The sequence below is a fragment of the Centroberyx gerrardi genome, chromosome 21 (assembly GCF_048128805.1).
Source record: "Centroberyx gerrardi isolate f3 chromosome 21, fCenGer3.hap1.cur.20231027, whole genome shotgun sequence".
Lineage (NCBI taxonomy): Eukaryota > Metazoa > Chordata > Actinopteri > Beryciformes > Berycidae > Centroberyx > Centroberyx gerrardi.
Genome location: NC_136017.1, coordinates 4,114,367 through 4,131,233, shown reverse-complemented (window position 1 = coordinate 4,131,233; position 16,867 = coordinate 4,114,367). Strand labels below are relative to the sequence as shown.

The 16,867-nt window shown below is 46.7% G+C and overlaps 1 protein-coding gene across 5 annotated transcripts in view; it reads left to right on the top strand.

Annotated features, from left to right (window-relative positions):
• Positions 1 to 16,867, top strand: part of agap1 (ArfGAP with GTPase domain, ankyrin repeat and PH domain 1) — a 201,082-nt gene that overhangs the window by 41,885 nt on the left and 142,330 nt on the right. For 3 of the 5 annotated variants that reach the window (XM_078291015.1, XM_078291014.1, XM_078291013.1), the window contains exon 1: positions 12,529 to 13,813. The exons of 1 other annotated variant lie outside the window; for it this stretch is intronic. In XM_078291015.1, the coding sequence (XP_078147141.1) occupies positions 12,529 to 13,813 (1,285 nt within the window). Of the gene's footprint in view, positions 1 to 12,528; positions 13,814 to 16,867 lie in introns of those variants that run through there. One more of the 5 variants, XM_078291016.1, reaches the window with a different exon arrangement.

Genomic DNA, 16,867 nt, shown 5'->3' with positions numbered 1-16,867 from the left:
AATAAAGGAAATAGCTACTAACACAAAATTCAAACTAATTTTGGAACTTTTTTAAAAGATACTACGTAGCTGAAGTTCTTGGATGACAAAACGAAAACACTTTTACGAACTGGGTCTATTTTAGAGATATTGAATGGATGTGTTGCTTTTTTTAAATAATAAGTAGTACGTTATTTTAAGTGAGAAAGGTTGCCCCGTCCACAGGGAGGTCAGAGGTCAGGTGAACCTGTGAAGGAACACACAGTATAGTTTTATATGGAGACATTTTGGACCAAAACACCCGACGGAGCCTTGGTTCCACTTCTCCCATTCATTCCTAATGGGAGAGTACTGGGTGTCTTCGCTGCTGGTTTGTGCTCCTTATCACATCCCAGGAAGACCCCCTCCTCCCACCTCTACACACACACACACACACACACACACACACCCATCAAGTGCCAAGCCAGCCGTGCAAGCCCCTGGTCGGTCACCATGGCAACAGACCAGCGTCTGGAACACGGGGTGGGGCAGGGCCACCCGGTTTCTCCTCCTCTCCTCTCCTCTCCTCTCTTGTCTCCTCTCCTCTCCTCTCCTCTCCTCTCTTGTCTCCTCTCCTCTCCTCTCCTCTCTTGTCTCCTCTCCTCCTTTCCTTTCCTTTCCTTTCTCCTCACCCCTTATTCATTCACTCACTCCATCTTACCTTCTCCTCTTTGAAGTGTCAGGGCATCTGGCCTCTGAGGTGTTATATATGCACACACAAACATATGCACGTATGTACTAGGGCGGCACAATGAATAAAAAAAAATAGAAAATTGCAATATGAAGTACTAGTTCCAAATCGCAAGGTGGCTGCTCAAAAGTGACTCCTAAACATGATATTCTGGTTCTGAGCCCAATTTCTGGTCTATAAATTGAATTGCACATTTGCAAAAAAAAACTTCAAATGTCTTCAAACAGCAAATCTTCAGCAACAACATTTCAGTTTTTCATTAAAATGGTTTGATTGCTGAAAAATCTAAAATCAGTGTCTGTATACTGTTTTGCAATTTATATCGCATTTGCAATATTCAGCAAAATAATTGCAATATGATTATTTGTCAATATCATGCAGTTCTAATATGTACACAAACACACACACACACACACACATGCAAGCACATACAGTCCACACAAACACACACAGCGTTTGTGGAATACATTTCAAGGTCACCTGTCCCTTGCAAGGCTAATCAGTCTGTTTGGTGTGTGTGTGTGTGTGTGTTGACACAGTGTGTGTGTTGTATTGGCTCTCAGCAGAACCGCCACCCATCGCTCCACATCAATACATAATTCAGATGCTAAACGCCCTCATGTAAATTTCAGCATCCTGTGTGGCCTTTAGCTCGGAGGGAAACATTTGGACGTTCCTTCAAGTGTCACAAGGATTTATCAGCTCGTTATTACATTTCTAGGAGTGTATTTTAATCATAATAACATGATGACATGATGCTTTATACAACGGATATCCTCAGCCAAGCAGATGTTTTCCAACCACAGTAGTGATTATTCCCATAAATGCGTTATTGGTTGCTTATGGCAGCTCTTGTGAGAACCAGCTAGTTCACAGTCTTTCTGCTTTTCTCCTTTTTTTTTTTATTCTTAGGTTTGTAAACTGCTTTGGAGAAAACCTGGAGACGGTTAGACGTGTTAAAGAGAAAAAAAATCAATTAAAGAAAAAAATCCACCCTTGCATTCTGTCATATATCATCAGTCCGCGATGCTCAGTGCATTCCAGGAGTGATTTGATTTAGTCATGTCTTACATTTCCCAGAATGCCTTTCGACGACCCCCAGAGAAATCAAACTCTAATTGGCTTCTCTCCCTCTCTCTCTCTTTCTCTCCTCATGCCGTCCTGGTCCTGTCCTGCCGGCTGTCACTCATCACAGGTAAGCACAGAAATATGTTTTCTTCTCCGCTCTTTCCTGTGGAACACTCTAGGAAAATGTCCAGCTTAACGTGTCATTTGATGTAGGATCTAATTAAGTGTAAATTTCTCACTTCAATGGCAGATTTCTTCCACTTGCTTCCTAGAAACTATGATTTTTAAGACATTTTTTTGCAGTGTGCTTGGTGGGAACAAAACCTTCCTCCTTGGCTCTCATTTCTCTAACTGTCACTTCTCCATTTGTATGTATTTGGAAGGAATATTTCTTACATCTGTTAGCAAAGTGTTTCTCAACCTTTTTGGCTCGTAACCCCTTAAAACGAAGCGTCACAAGCGTGGAGAGTTCAACCAAAGAATGATTTTCCCTTTTCATTTGTTGTTTCATTTGATCCATTATGAGTGGAGGCCTAGAGGCTGAAAACTATTCGGTATTTCACAAGAAAAAAGCAAAAATGAGAGAAAAATCTGCAAAAATAGACATGATAAGAAATTTGTTTTGTAGAAAAATGTTTTTTTCCTATCCCATAAATCATTTTGCGACCCCCCAAAATGATCTCACGACCACCTAGGGGGTCCCGATCCTCAGGTTGAGAACCACTGTGTAAGTGCTGCTGTTCTGACCCTCCACCTCCTTACTGTTAGTTACTTGTAATGTTAGTGCATCTTGGAGTTGAAGTGTATTCTTCTGTCGGTCTTGTTCGTTAAGCGTCAGCCTGTAAGACTTTGAAATGTAAATCATGTCATGTGACAGTCGGCCACATGATGGCGCTGCTGTCAGTCAGCTTGGCAGCTGATTGACAGGCAAGTGACAGCACACACACACACACACACACACACACACACACTGCTGAGAAATGGAAACTCCATCAACATTTTCTAGTGCGTTTTCTGTATTCTCTGCACTTCTCACCAGGCTCTGAGTGTGTGTGTGTGTGTGTGTGTGTGTGTGTGTGTCAGTATCTTCCAACATAGGTGTGTACACATTTCCCGTATCGTATTCTCCACGTTTCTTAGCTCTTGCCAGCCTGTGTGTGTGTGTGTGCATACAGAATATCCCTGCACCTCGTATCGTGTGTGTGTGTGTGTGTAGTAGTAGTGTGTAGTAGTGTATTCTCATGTGTGCATGTGCATACATTTCCTGTATTCTCTGCTGTTCTGCCTTTAAATGTAAAATGTAAGAACCCCTGCGCTTCTTAGTATGTTTTGGTGTGTGTTTTTGTGTGTGTGTGTGTGTGTGTGTGTGTGTGTGTGTGTGGACGTGCCTCCTCCAGCCAGCAGGGGGCCTCCCTCCGCTGCACCCCACCTCCCCGCTAACTGACCCATTTTCTCCGGTCTCGCGGGGGGGATGAAAGCTCGACTCTCTCCCCCCCCCCCCTCCACCCCTCGCCTCCTACCGCTCCCTCGCTCTTTGATGAAGGGAAGAGCTGAACTCCTGCAGGAGGAGGAGGAGGAGGAGGAGGGGGGGGGGGGGGGTGGGAGGGGGGAGGGGGGGTGGAGGGAGGAGTAGAGGGGTTTGGAGTACCATGTTTAAGCAGAGCGCACTCCCGCTGGGTGTTTGTTAAAGACGTCTGTCACGGGGGCACCTTGTTTCTTTTTAACCTGTGTGTGTGTGTGTGTGTGTGTGTGTGTGTGTGAGAGAGAGAGAGAGAGAGAGAGAGAGAGAGAGTGTGTTAAAGCTTGTTGCCAGTGTGTGCAATTTCATTTAACCTGATGTTTGTGTTCATGTAAAAATGTGTGTTTAAGTCTGATCTGTTTTCATTAACCTGATGTGTGTGTGTGTGTGTGTGTGTGTGTGTGTGTGTGGAAGTTTGGGTTTGTGTGTGTGTGTGTGTAGCCGTGCACAATCAGACATGCTTCACTACTGTCTGCATAACTACTGGCCATGGGCATACATATTTCATGTGAGCAGGAGAGAGAGAGAGAGACATAGACAGAGAGAGAGAGAGAGAGATAGATGGAAAGAGAGAGAGAGAGAGAGAGAGAGAGAGATGGAAAGAGAGAGAGAGAGAGAGTGCAGACGCAGCAGCTGGATGGATTGTCAGACATGCAGAGGAGAGGAGAGGTGGGATGGACAGAGTAAGCAGAAAAAATACCATCTTTCTTCCTCTCTCCCTCTCTCTATCTTTCATTCTCTCTCTCTGTCTCTTGCTCTATGTGCCTCTGCCTCGCTCTTCCTTCCCTGTTTCCCCTCTCTCTTTCTTTCTCTCTCTCCATCTCTCTCCCTCCATCTATCTTTCTTCCTCCCTCTCTCTTTCTTCCTCCTCTCTCACTGTCTCTTTCCCTCTCCCTCCCTCCCTCTCTTTCTCTATCTCCCTCCCTCTTTCTATTTGTCTCCCCCCCTTTCGAGCTCTTTCACTCTCTCTCCCTGTCTCTCTTTCTCTCTCTATCTCTCTCTGTCTGTCTCTCTCTCTCTCTCTCACACACTCACCTTCTCCCTCTCTCTCTCTCCCTCCCTCCCTCACCATCTGTCCCTCTCTCTCTCTCTCACACACACTCACTTTCTCCCTCTCTCTCTCCCTCCCTCCCTCCCTCTCTGTCTGTCTCTCTCTCTCTCTCTCACACACTCACTTTCTCCCTCTCTCTCTCCCTCCCTCCCTCTCTGTCTGTCTGTCTGTCTCTCTCTCTCTCTCTCTCTCTCTCACACACACTCACTTTCTCCCTCTCTCCCTCTCTCCCTCATCCCACCCCTACCTAATTGAGACGGCGTAGATTCGCCCTATTTGCCCAAATTGCCATTATTAATATTTGGGTGTCAGGTGTGGTCACTGGTGGGAAATCAGGAAGTGAAAAAGTGTCTCCTAAACAGCAGCGAGTGAGCGCTGAATTCTGGGTAATGAAGTCCTCAAAATTCATAGTTCCAGTTATTGCCGGCAGCAAATGAAATTGCCTTGTGCAGCTTTAATTTGTCTTTTCATGATAGTTTTTTCATCCCCTGGTGACATTCTCTTTTCTCCTGCCCCCCTCCCTTCCTCCCCAGGGGGGTCAAAGGTCAGGGTCAGCTGCAGATCAGAGTCTGTGAAGCAGGTAGGGATTCTGGGAACTCGAGTCGTCCGGTTGAAGACCCCTCTACCTGCTCACTCCTCTGCTCCGCTGTCCGGTTGTCTAGAGCTTTAATTTACATTTAAAGGACTTTAATGCCTTTAAGCCTTCATTACAGGGTGTCTGCAAGTCTTAAAATGATTGATTTTGATTATCTAAATTCAAGCCTTCAAAAGTTCCTTGAATACTCAGATTTGGAGATCTTGAAAATGTTGCGGTTTCTTGGTTTGCTGTCTTTCATGTTCACTTCACTTGCAAAGTGGACTTATATTTAACTCTAACTGCCATTGAAGATGTCTTTTAAAGTCTTACATTTAACTTGATCAAACAAACCATCAAACAACCATCCTACATTATTTTCCGACTGATCTCGCTTCGTTTTTCATCTCAGTTTTGGGTTTCCACCTGCCTCCTGTAGTTCACCCCGGACAGATCGGTTAGCCCAGCCAGGCTCATAATCTCCATTTCAAATTTCCACCTGCTTTCCGTAGTCAAAATCAGACTGACCTCCACTCTGACCAGCAGAAACCTGCTATTCCCTGTAGTAGATGTGGGAGCTGATGTGTTGGTGGTGATCCAGACAGAGGGGGGGCCTGGGGGGGGGGGGGGTACAAGCTGCAGGCTGCGGGCCCTGATAAGGCCCTCTGTCTCTCCAGGGACCTCCGGACAGATTAAAGCCCGTGCAGACCTTTGGGTAAATTCAATTCATTTCAGTTTGATTCAAACTTTATGGTCGCTTGAGGGAGATTAGGTTTGCTGGCAGGGTTTATAGTACATAGACACATAATAAAACACAATAAAACACATAACCTAAAAACATAACAAAAGCAGGTATTCACAGCATGTACCTTAAAGTCACAATGAAATGAAAAAAATCTTGTATTTTTTTTATCAAAATCCCATTTCTTTTACTTACGTTTTAGTGAAAAATTCCAACCAATAATATCATCACTGATTTTTGAACACCCCATCGTACTGTAGTGTGTTTTCGGGTGTTTTTCACGCCTGAAAACCATGTTTCCTCTTCATAAAACACCATGGTTGCGTCCTGGTGACTGGAATTTATTCATTTTGAAGAATTTGAAATTTGTGACATTTCAAGATTTTACATAAAACATTTTTACACACTTGAAACAGTCCTTGTTTCAACCAGTCGTCGGTCGCATTACAGAAGCAACACACCATCCAAACGCTGTTTTCTCGTGACTACAAGGACAAACTTGATTACTGATTGATAAGCCCGGACAGGGAGTCAATAACTCCACACAGTGCAGTAACCAGTGCAGAACACAATGCTGTTATACAGTCACGAGACACTATATAAGTTCAGCAGTCTAACAGCAGCGGGGATAAACGAGTCCCTGCTTCTGTTACTGTCGAGTTGAATAAACTCTGCAGCTCAAACTGCCGTCTGAAGGGGCTGACCGGCGCAGTCAGGAGGCGCTGGCCTTTCCCCTCTGCATGCTTTCACAGATTTCACTCCAGCTCAGCCTGGGTTACGCCGCAATTACAGCCCGATCTGTCCGCCCCCGGAGAGAGAGAGAGAGAGAGGGATGGAGAAAGAGAGAGAGAGAGAGAGAGTAAAAACGAGAGGAGGGGGAGTAGAAAAACAGCCGTACTTGCTTGCGGCGCGATGCCTTGCTCAGTTTACATTTAAAGGTTCCCCAAACTCTTTCTGTAGCTGACAGATTTGCACTGCAGAAATGATACTTTCACCACTAAATGATACCTAGGACCATATTCTGTTACACTTCTCTACCTCAGTGACCTCCTCTGCTTCCCACTACCAGACCCAGTAACTCAAGCTGTTTTGGAGCAGTGACTACACACACACATAACCTACATCAAGATAATAGCGCTGCCTCGCCTTAGGCACCAATGTGTTGTGTGCACGCGGCTTGACCTTGTGTCAGTTTCCTCGTGGTGATTTGCATCGGGGCGGCACGATCAATCGAAAAACAAATTGAAAAATTGCAGTATTGACCATCGGAGTTGGTGGTCGGCTAACCTTGTTACCTACAGGCTACACGGTGACTGGTGCGTCCCACAATTCATCAGCCGCTTTCGCCATTTTAGCAGCCAGAAGAAGAGCAGCAGCAAAGATTTAGCAGCATTTGACTGATAGTTTGTGGTCATTTCCTGCTAGAGCTGAAAGATTCTGACAAAAAAATAAAAATTAGTGCAATTATTTGACAGAATATTGCAATTGTGATTTAAACTGCGATCCATATCATCACAAGTTTTTCTTGTCATACATTTTTTTTAGAACTTTTAAATTGTTTAAAGAAAAGTGATTTTGTAAAAAAAAAAAAAAACTAGATGTCAGTGTGCAGGATTTACTGAGTTTGAGTCTGATGAAAGGTTTTGATTCATGGACCAAAGATTACCTGCAGCTCCAAAAGTCAAGTCAAGTCAAGTCAAGTTTATTTATATAGCCCTTTATCACAAGCATGTCTCAGAGGACTTTACAGAGAACGTGTCTAGCTAGATCTAACTAAACACAATCAGTGGTGAACAAAATTATGTAGGACAAACATAGCGAAAAACACAAGATAGGGAGGAGCAGATTTAGCAAGACAAACAATCTACCTATTCTACATAGCCTAACCTACCCAAAGCACTTTGTTCAGAAATCCATTTTGGACACAACTCTCTCTTAAACAGTTAACTGCAGCTTCTGTGATTTGGAAATTGCACAAGTTCATATTTTGCTATTTCAATTTTTGTTTCGATTACTTGATCATTTCCTACCCTGCTGCATGCTGCAGATTGCAAGAGGCTGCAGTTTTGGGGAAGCAGATTGGCATCAGAAGTTCAGCCTGTCGTCTCCTTCCTGACAAAGTGCCCTCGAGCAAGACACTTAACCCCAGCCCGCTCTCTCACTGTAAGCCGCTGCGGATGAGAGCGTCAGCTAAATGCCTGAAACGTGAAATGTTTTTTTTTTTCCCTGTTATCAGAGGGAAAGATGTGTCGGATGTTCCTCTAAACGGTGTTCTGTGATGCTCTGCAGAATCCCTGACCTACTAACTACAAAGAGTAAATCCTCTGCATTAGCATCTCATTTGTCACCCTCACATTGTATTATTTCAACTGCTGACAAAACCAAACCAGGCAGAAAAAGCTGTATCCACATGCGCTGCAGTTTTTAACGCAAAATTCAGCAAAAGAATGCCGTTTTTCTTTTTTCTTCTTCTTCTTTTTTTTTTTTTCCACCGTCGTTAATATGCAGCTCTAATTTGCATACGACTCAGTTGGTGAAGTGTGCGCTTGATATGGCTGTGTGGAGGACAGGTGGTCGCCTCCTCGCCCCCTCGCCCCCTCGCCCCCCACCCCTCCCCGGCACACTTCAAACCGGGCTAATTGAGGCAGCTTTCATGGTCTGGTCTGCAATTAGGGAGGTCCCTTTGTCTTCTAAGGCCGTAAATAAGGAGGAACAGAGTAGAGGCTGCACACTCTACACCGCGACTTCAGATTTCACAATTAATAATCATAGGATTTGATCGTACTGAAACATTTAAGTCCATTCCATTTTGTTTAGAACGGTTGCTGCTGGAAATAGTTGAATATTTGGGATTGTTATTTCTCCAAGCCTAGAATTTAAGAGTTGTTGTAGAATGAAGAAGCTGTGCCATTCTCAAACGCTGTTAAATTGTGCCTGTGACCGGTGACTTAAAGTCCCCATGAAATGAACTCCCATTAGTTTTACTTCTTAGAAAACAGAGTATCTTTAATGGTGACATCACGCTGCACCAGGAGGCGTAAATATACATTTCTAACCAATAAAACCATCACAGATTTTTGAACAATCCCGCCCCTCCGCACCTCTCCCATCCAATCAAACTGCCTTTCTCTCCCTGACTCATATTCCATCGGTTTAACTTTTTGAAGAAATGATTTTTTTCCGTTGTTTGGTCACGGAGGAAGAGGTGATAACGTTCCAGTCTGTCCTCCAACATGGCGGCGCGTCCCTCCTCGTCACCTCCCGGTAACAACGCTACATGACAGGCCTCTTCTGCGACAAAATGGCTTCACTACCGGCGGCGTCACACGACACTTTGGGAGCGATGTGCAACAGCAGAGCTTTGAGGTCGGGTATCTAGCCGGTGACGGGCCGCTTGGCCGGGATGAAAGGCTCGGGAGGCGCGTTTGATGTCGCGGCGGCGCGGCCCACGCAGGCGTGTAATTTGCCATCGCCACGTGGAGCCGCTCCCAATACATTTTCAAATGTGTGATGTTTCCAATCTCATTATCTAAAGGCTTATATTCATTGTGTAAAAGCAGGACGGGAAAGTTTCTTTGTCTTGCGGCCACAGTGGCTTGAAAATCCCCAAATTCACCGGCCACTTGTACCATTTTACCAGCCAACCACATTTTTAGAGTATTATAGCATCTGTTAGGCAGGAGGTGTGCGGTGGATAGGGAAGTTACCGCATCAGGAGCTTCTGCTTTCATATCAGGAGCTTCTACTTTCATGTCCCGCTAATGCAGTTGTCAGGTTGAGGCCTTTTGAAGGTGCGTTTGATGTCGGCTGTCATGCGTTCAGAAACCACATCTGTATCTACAGACAAAACCACAAGGTGGGGGGAGAGAGTGGGAGGAAAAGAGCGAGAGTAAATTAACCAGGGAAGAGATGAGAAGTGAGTGTGTGTGTGTGTGTGTGTGTGTGTGTGTGTGTGTGTGTGTGTGTGTACTCCCATGAAGCGAGGTGTGAGAGAAAGTTACCGATGGCTCCTTCTCTAATCTCGGCTAATCTCACTCATAATCCAGAAGGCGTCAGAGGCCAAGTTTGAAGGCGAGGGGTGGGTAGGTTGGTGTGTGTGTGTGTGTGTGTGTGTGTGTGTGTGTGTGTGTGTGTGTGTGTGTGTGGGGTGGGGGGCTAATCTCCCCAACGCCCACCAGCCTCCCCTGAGATGGATGGAGGGAGGGAGGGGTAAATAGAAAGAGGGAGAGGATGAAAGAAAGTGCTGACGGACCTGTAGACCAGGGGAACTGAAATATAGTGTCTAAGAGTGTGTGTGTGTGTGTGTGTGTGTGTGCATCCCTGTGTACATGCAGCAGAGATTTTCAGTTGGTAGAGAAATCTCAGCGGTTTAAACGAGGCTGTAAATAGTTTGTTGAAAATGGCTCTCTTTGTATTCCAAGCTGGGGTTTGATTACAGTCCAGGCTCCATTCAGGAATTTGGCATCAAACTGAAGCGGAGTATCTGGTCCTGGATCAGACTAATGAAACCTGTAATCCACACTCATAACGTAGTCTGTGTAACGGGGCTGGTATTTGCACGCTTGTGCTGCAGATATGATATCACCGTGTGTGTGTTTGAACCTCCATGGCTGCCCGGGAGGCTTTAAACAGCTTGATAGACAGAGAGGGGAAGGCAAGCTCCGCCTTTTTATGGAAATCGAAGCAAACCGCAAATCCCGGAGTGGAGTTTCTGCGTCCCGTGGATGTTGTTGATGTCCCACTGCCCTAAATACAAGCTCCGATGATGCCGAATGAGAAAGCAATAACGTGGATGCTTATGAGTTTTCTGTTTCAGTTCCAGAGGGATTATTTTAATTACAAAACAGTCTTCGATATCTCATAATTAATTGATTTTTGACTTCCATTGAAAACACAGTTGTATTTGCTAACTTGTCTGTGATATATCTGCTCGTAACATTGTCGTCTCTATGGGAATATAAATCATTACATTAATGTCATTTTGTGTTTTGGTCAAAGATGCTTCAGCTGTCCACAGCAAGTCATATTCCTCACATGTGCTGTGGATGTACTTTGAGCATAATGCACCAGGAAGAGTATTTAGTTGAATGAGCAAGGCACTAATGCTGCCAGGGTTAGGGGTTCAATTCCCTGTGTAGCTCAAAGGGAAGAGCATGGAACAAATACTACTGAAATACTAGTGAGCATAATCCAAATACCCCCAAAAAAACCTCTTACACTGTTAGATATCATCACTGCATTCCAGGAGTTATTTTGTGATGATTCCCTCAACCTGCTTCATCTACTTCTACTGCAGTTAGTGATTTCCTACATTTCCCAGAATGCTTTTCGACAACCACCAGAGAACGGACGTGAACTTTTTGCACTCAGCTGTGGGTAACACATGTAGGTGGAGAGAGCGATAGCAGTAACGATGGCATAGTAGGAGCAAGAGAGATGTTTTTTGAGTTGTGTCTCTCGCTGTAAACACGATATGGCTTATAGCTGCAGTGCATTCTGGTCTCTCTCCTGCTCCTGTGGGTGGAGAAACTGGTCTCTCTCCTCTTCTACGATGGATTTCTCCCTGTATGATTGTTGAACGTCTCTCGGTGCAAAATGGCGGCTCTAGAAAGAAGCCCTCGCTCTTTGATTCTGAGGGACTGACGTTTACCGCTGATGTTTTACATCCTGAAACATTTTCTCATATCGAACTGCATTCTGCACGAATAAAAAAAATACACCAAATATCAAAATGGACCCAGAAATGAAAGGTATATAGCTGTTTTTAAGTGTTAAAATGTTTTGGGGTGGATTTTTCCTTTAAAACGGCACGTTGGAAATCCAGATCCAGTCTGTGCACGGACTCCGCTCCGTGTTTTCCCATCGGCCCTCCTGCTCTTGGATGATCCGTGTCCGTGTGTCGAGTGTGATGAGAGTCCGGGCAGAGAGGTGGAGGAGCGGAGGGTACGGGACCGTCGCTGCCTTTCTTGCTTCCAGGGGGTTACCAGCGAGTGTTGGAGGGGAGGGGGAGGGCCCGGCTCGGTTCCTCGGCTGTAAATCCAGACCCATTTGAATCACAATCGAAGCCGGTTTGAGGAAAAGCCGAGCACTTGATCAGCGGCGGAGAGCAAGCTGGCTGCGCTGCGGGGGATGTGCGCACACAATGGGAGACGACGCACTGGCACCGTCCGGGACGCGGCGTTAGAATAATATTTTTCCCCCTTTTTTTTTTTTTTTTTTATAATGGAGGCGCGGATGTCGGAGCAGGAGCCTGAGCTGTCAACGGGACCCGGTGCGGGAAAAACGGTGAAGGAGTCCCGACGGTAAGGACTTTCTCTGCGGGGAGAAAAGTGTTTTTAAATGACGGGATCGCCCCGGTTTTTATGGAGCGAGCGCGGTCGGACACGCTGCTGTAAAACGGAGAGAGGACGCGCCTGTTTTGCCTGTTTGTTACATTTGTTGCCAGTTTGAATTCCGCTGGGATGGACACGGAATGTATTTCCGCCGCCACAGTCCCGTCTATTTGCACATCTGGATGAAGGAATAGTCAGTTATTGCCCCCTTTGCTTTTTCTACTGCCGTCCAACCCGCTTAGCCATCAGTGTCGGAACGATTTGTCAAGGTTTGGAGTTAATTTACCCATTCCAGGTTACATTTTGCCCTCTTGCACATCATATCACTCTGTCTCCAAAGATTACCTTACAGAACAGAGCTATAGTAAATCCTAAAGTAAATTTCACAAGGATACTATACAAGTATTATAGCAACACTATAGAAGATAAACCATAGAAGATAAAAAATACTGTAAAGTGCAATAAGCTCATTATAAACTCACTGTTAGGTCCCACAGACACACTTAACGTCCCTATAGGATTCTTCATTAGGGATGTACCTTCTTGACGGCAACTACGCTGAAAGGATGGAGAGGGGCACGCCACAAAGGAAGACTGTCTACCGGATCTCCCTCACCTTAGTGAAGAAGGAGAGTTTGGAGGACGGGGGGGACGGGGGGGCCGGCGGCTCGGGGCCCCGGCGGCCGGAGAACCCCAAGGTGGGCGCCTACCGCCGGGAGGGCTCCACCGAGATCCAGAGGAGCTGCCTGCTGGAGCAGCTGAAGGAGGTGGAGGACGAGTCGGACGACTTCTCCTCCTCCCACGGCTACATGAGGAATTTCCGGACGTTCAGCACCGGGCAGCTGGAGCTGGGGAGGCTGAAAATATCCAGGAAGCATCACTTACAGAAAGAGCTGAAGGAAGCGGCCACCAGCCCGCTGGCAGAGCACGGCAGGGAGGCTCCTGAAACCCCGTCACCGCAGAGCCAGGAGGAGAAGCAGGGGGAGAAGCAGGGGGAGAGCAGGGCACCGGAAAAAGAGGATTCAGACAGACTTAAAGAGGATATTTGCACTGAAACTACCAAAACAGCCCCCGCTGGGAACATGGAGAACGGCAGCATTAATAAAAAGAAGAGACTCTTGAAAGCCAAGAGCACGGAGGAGAGGAGCTCCGAGCCTCCTCCTCTGAACGGGGACGGCAAACTGTCCCACTCCAAAAGCAACGGGAAAGCGGCCAAAGTCTCCCCCGAAACTCCCCCTCTGAAGCGGCACCCCGGCCTGCTGCGCCGCAGCTTCAGCTTCAGGCACTGGACGGGCGGCGAGCTGCTGCGGCTCCGCGCTCTCTCCAAGGACAAACACCACAGCAGCTCCGGCTGCATCGGCCGGGACGCCGGGGCCGACGGCGGCGGCGAGAGGGACGACCGGGACGCCACCGTGTTCCAGAACCCGTCCTGCCGCCAAGCCGGGCCGCCCAGGGAGAAGAGCAGGACGCTGGAGATGGGCGCCGTGCTCAACAAGACGGACTCCATGTCGGAGCTGAGCCGCTGGGAGAGGGCCCGCGGCGGCAAGAACCGCACGCTGGACAACAGCGACCTGCAGAGGCTGGCGGCCGAGAAGGACGGCTCGGGAGGGGGCTTCCTCCTGCGGGGCGGAGGAGGGCGCTCCAGCGGGCACGAGAGGCGCTTGGTGCGATTCTTCAGCGGGATCTTCTCCAGGAGGGACGGGGCGTCCACCTCCACGCCGCTGGGAAGCCCCAGCACCAACCGATCCCTCCGCAGGAGCAAGAGGATGGCGCTGTCCCAGTCCAGCACCGAGAGCATGAACGGAGCGAACGCAGACGGTAAAGAAGCAGGCTTAACATCATCTCTGTCTTACCTCTTCATTTTCTCTCCATTCATCTCAGGCAGGAGTTGACCTGTGAATATCGGGGCATTTTGTGCATAATCCCCAGGTGGATAGATGGATCCATACAGATGTTGACCTTTGAACTACTCCATCTTTCTCTGTCTCTCTCCTCTCTTTATCTCGCTACAGGATTTCCCATTTTCACACACGTGGGCTTTCAGTCTGTGCATAAATCCTAGATAGGAGAGATAGATTCACATTGATTTTGAGTTCTATCTGCTCTCTCCCTCTGTGCCTCTTCCCCCTCTCATCTGTCTGCGTCTCTCTCCCTTTTACACTAGATTCCTTGTGTGTAAACGTGTGAGCAGGAACACTTCATGCGATTCCTAGGTGGATAGATAGATAGATTCACATTGATTTTGACACCTCTTCCCTCTCTGCGTCTCTCCCCCTCTCTCTGTTGTGTGTTTGTCAAGGCAGGAGCGGTGGGGGAGGGAGGATCAGGCTCTGTGTGTGTGTGTGTGTGTGTGTGTGTGTGTGTGTGTGTGTGATGAGCGACAGTTATTTGTTTTGGACAGGAGGGTGATGTTTGGTCGCGCCGCCAGCGACCAGCCGCCGCTGTTTGTCTTTCATTACAGTTGGTGCAGGGCTGACTTTGAGCTCAGTTTAGGACTCAGTTTTAGTTTAATTTTAGTTTAGTGTAGTTCAGTTTTGTTCCGCAGTGATAAAACACACAAAGATTATAAAAACGCAGACAAACAAGATGGAAATTACCAATTTATGCAGGCAAGATGAAAAAAAAAAATCCCCAAGGAGCTTATAAAACCACTTCACCTTGAATCAAACAAACAAAAAATTCAAGATAACAAGCAAAGACAAAGCAGAATCGAAATGATCGTGGTATAAAAAAATAGAAGAAGAATAACAAGCGAGGGAAATAAAATGGGTTTAAAATAGCAGGGAGAGAGGGGAGTAAATGAGGTCATAGGGGAAGTGGGAGTGTGGTACTGAGTGGGACGGTGTGTGTGTGTGTGTGTGTGTTACTGACTTTGAGCTTGTAGGGCAAAACATGACACCAAATACGATTTTCCCCGTTGGAAATACACAATGTCAGGTCGGCGTTGTTATGTTAAGTTGGGTTAATCCTAATAAGAAGGTTTTCTAATACCTGATGTCTTGTAATGCTGCTGCAGTTATCGCAGCATTTCAGTCACGTCTCTGTATAGAGGAGTTGAGGCTTTGACACCTGGACTGTGTGCATGCATGCATTTTTATCTGCACACACACACACACACACACACCCTTCAGCATCCTCTTTCTGTTGTGATGGGACGAGTGGAAAACGTGATGCGAGGGAGGAAGTGGATTTGTTCCGACCAGCGGCGGTCTGGCAGACAGACGGTCCGATAGAGAGAGAGAGAGAGAGAGAGTCAGATGTGTTTCTTCCTGTCTGACTGACTGTTTCTCCGCCAGCTTCCAGGTGTAGGGGGGCTCACAGCTCACTCTGTATAGACTGCAGTCGATTTTCACATGTTTACGCGTGTGCATCGTAGCCAAGCCAGAGTTCATTTCATTCTGCTAAGAGTGTGTGTCCTGTTTAGTGCAGTGTACATAAACATGCACAGCTCACCGCCAACTCCATAGTACAAACAGTTCCTGACCTGAAATAGAAACCTCACAATCAGGACTGATTGCTAGGACCTTGGTCTAAGGTTTTGGGGTGGATTTGCTCGGACCTTAGTCTAAGATTTAGGTTTTCTCATATGCCCTCCTAAGGTTTTGGGGTAGTTTTGCTTGGACCTTAGTCTGAGATTTAGGTTTTCTCATATGCCCTCCTAAGGTTTTGGGGTAGTTTTGCTTGGACCTTAGTCTGAGATTTAGGTTTTCTCATATGCCCTCCTAAGGTTTTGGGGTAGTTTTGCTTAAGTTTTGAGGTAGTTTTGCTAGTACCCCAGCCTAAGGTTTTTGGGTAGTTTTGCTAGTACTCTGTGCTAAGGTTTTGGGGTACTTTAGCTAGTATGCCAGCCTAACGTTTTGGGGTAGTTTTGCTAGTGCTCTAGACTCAGTTTTTGAAATCCTTTTGCACTAGAATCCATAGTTTTTTGGCTCTATCCTCTTGCCTATCTTAAGGTTTTTGGAACATTTTTCTACTAACACATCCTGAGGTTTTGGGTAGGTGCCGGTAACTTCACTCAAGGTTTTGGGATAGTTTTTCTTATTATCCATAATAATCCATAATCCAATCTTATTATCTTACTATCCATATGGTTTTGGATCTTACTGCTAGTTACTGACCCTCATATTTTAGGTTAGTTTTTCTATTGCATCCTAATGTTTTGGTTGGTTTATTCAACCGTTATCCATATAGGGAAAGTTTGCTGAACACCATGCTTGTTTTCAGCAGTGCCACCTGTGTTACATTCATACAGTTTTAACACATTCACACCTGGAAGCTGCCCTACAACCACACTCTTCCACTGCTGACCTCTGAGCAGCTCCACCACAGTGATGTGAGGGTTTAGTGCCTTGGGAAAGGTCAGATCAGTGGTAGATGTTGAGGGAGGGGAGACCTTCACCTCTTTTCTCACTCACTTCCCCCAGTCGGTCCAGGATTGGAACCAGCCACCTTCTGGCCTCCAGCCTTTCCACTCACCTACCCTAATGTTTTTGGGTTGTATAAATCTACCATCCCAGGCTAATGTTTTTGGGCGACCCCCCCCCCCCCCGGGCAAGGTATTCTCCAAGTAGCTTTTCCAGACCTTGGGGATCGGCTAACAGGTTTAGCAGTCTGGGTCTGATGACAACGGTGGCCAAAAGAGGGGGTGAAGGGGGGGTGGAGGGTGGGGGGGGTCACGGCTTCCACATTTCTGAAATTCCAGAGACCTACTTCAAGTGGCTCCTGGTCATATCAGCGTAACCCTTTACCCCTGACAGATAATGGCTTTTGGCAGGTAATGTGTTGTTTTTGGAGATAACCAAACTAGCTGTGTTTCCAGTTGCTCACAGCGGTTGTGGCAGAGGAATGGGTGTGTGTGTGTGCGTGTGTGTG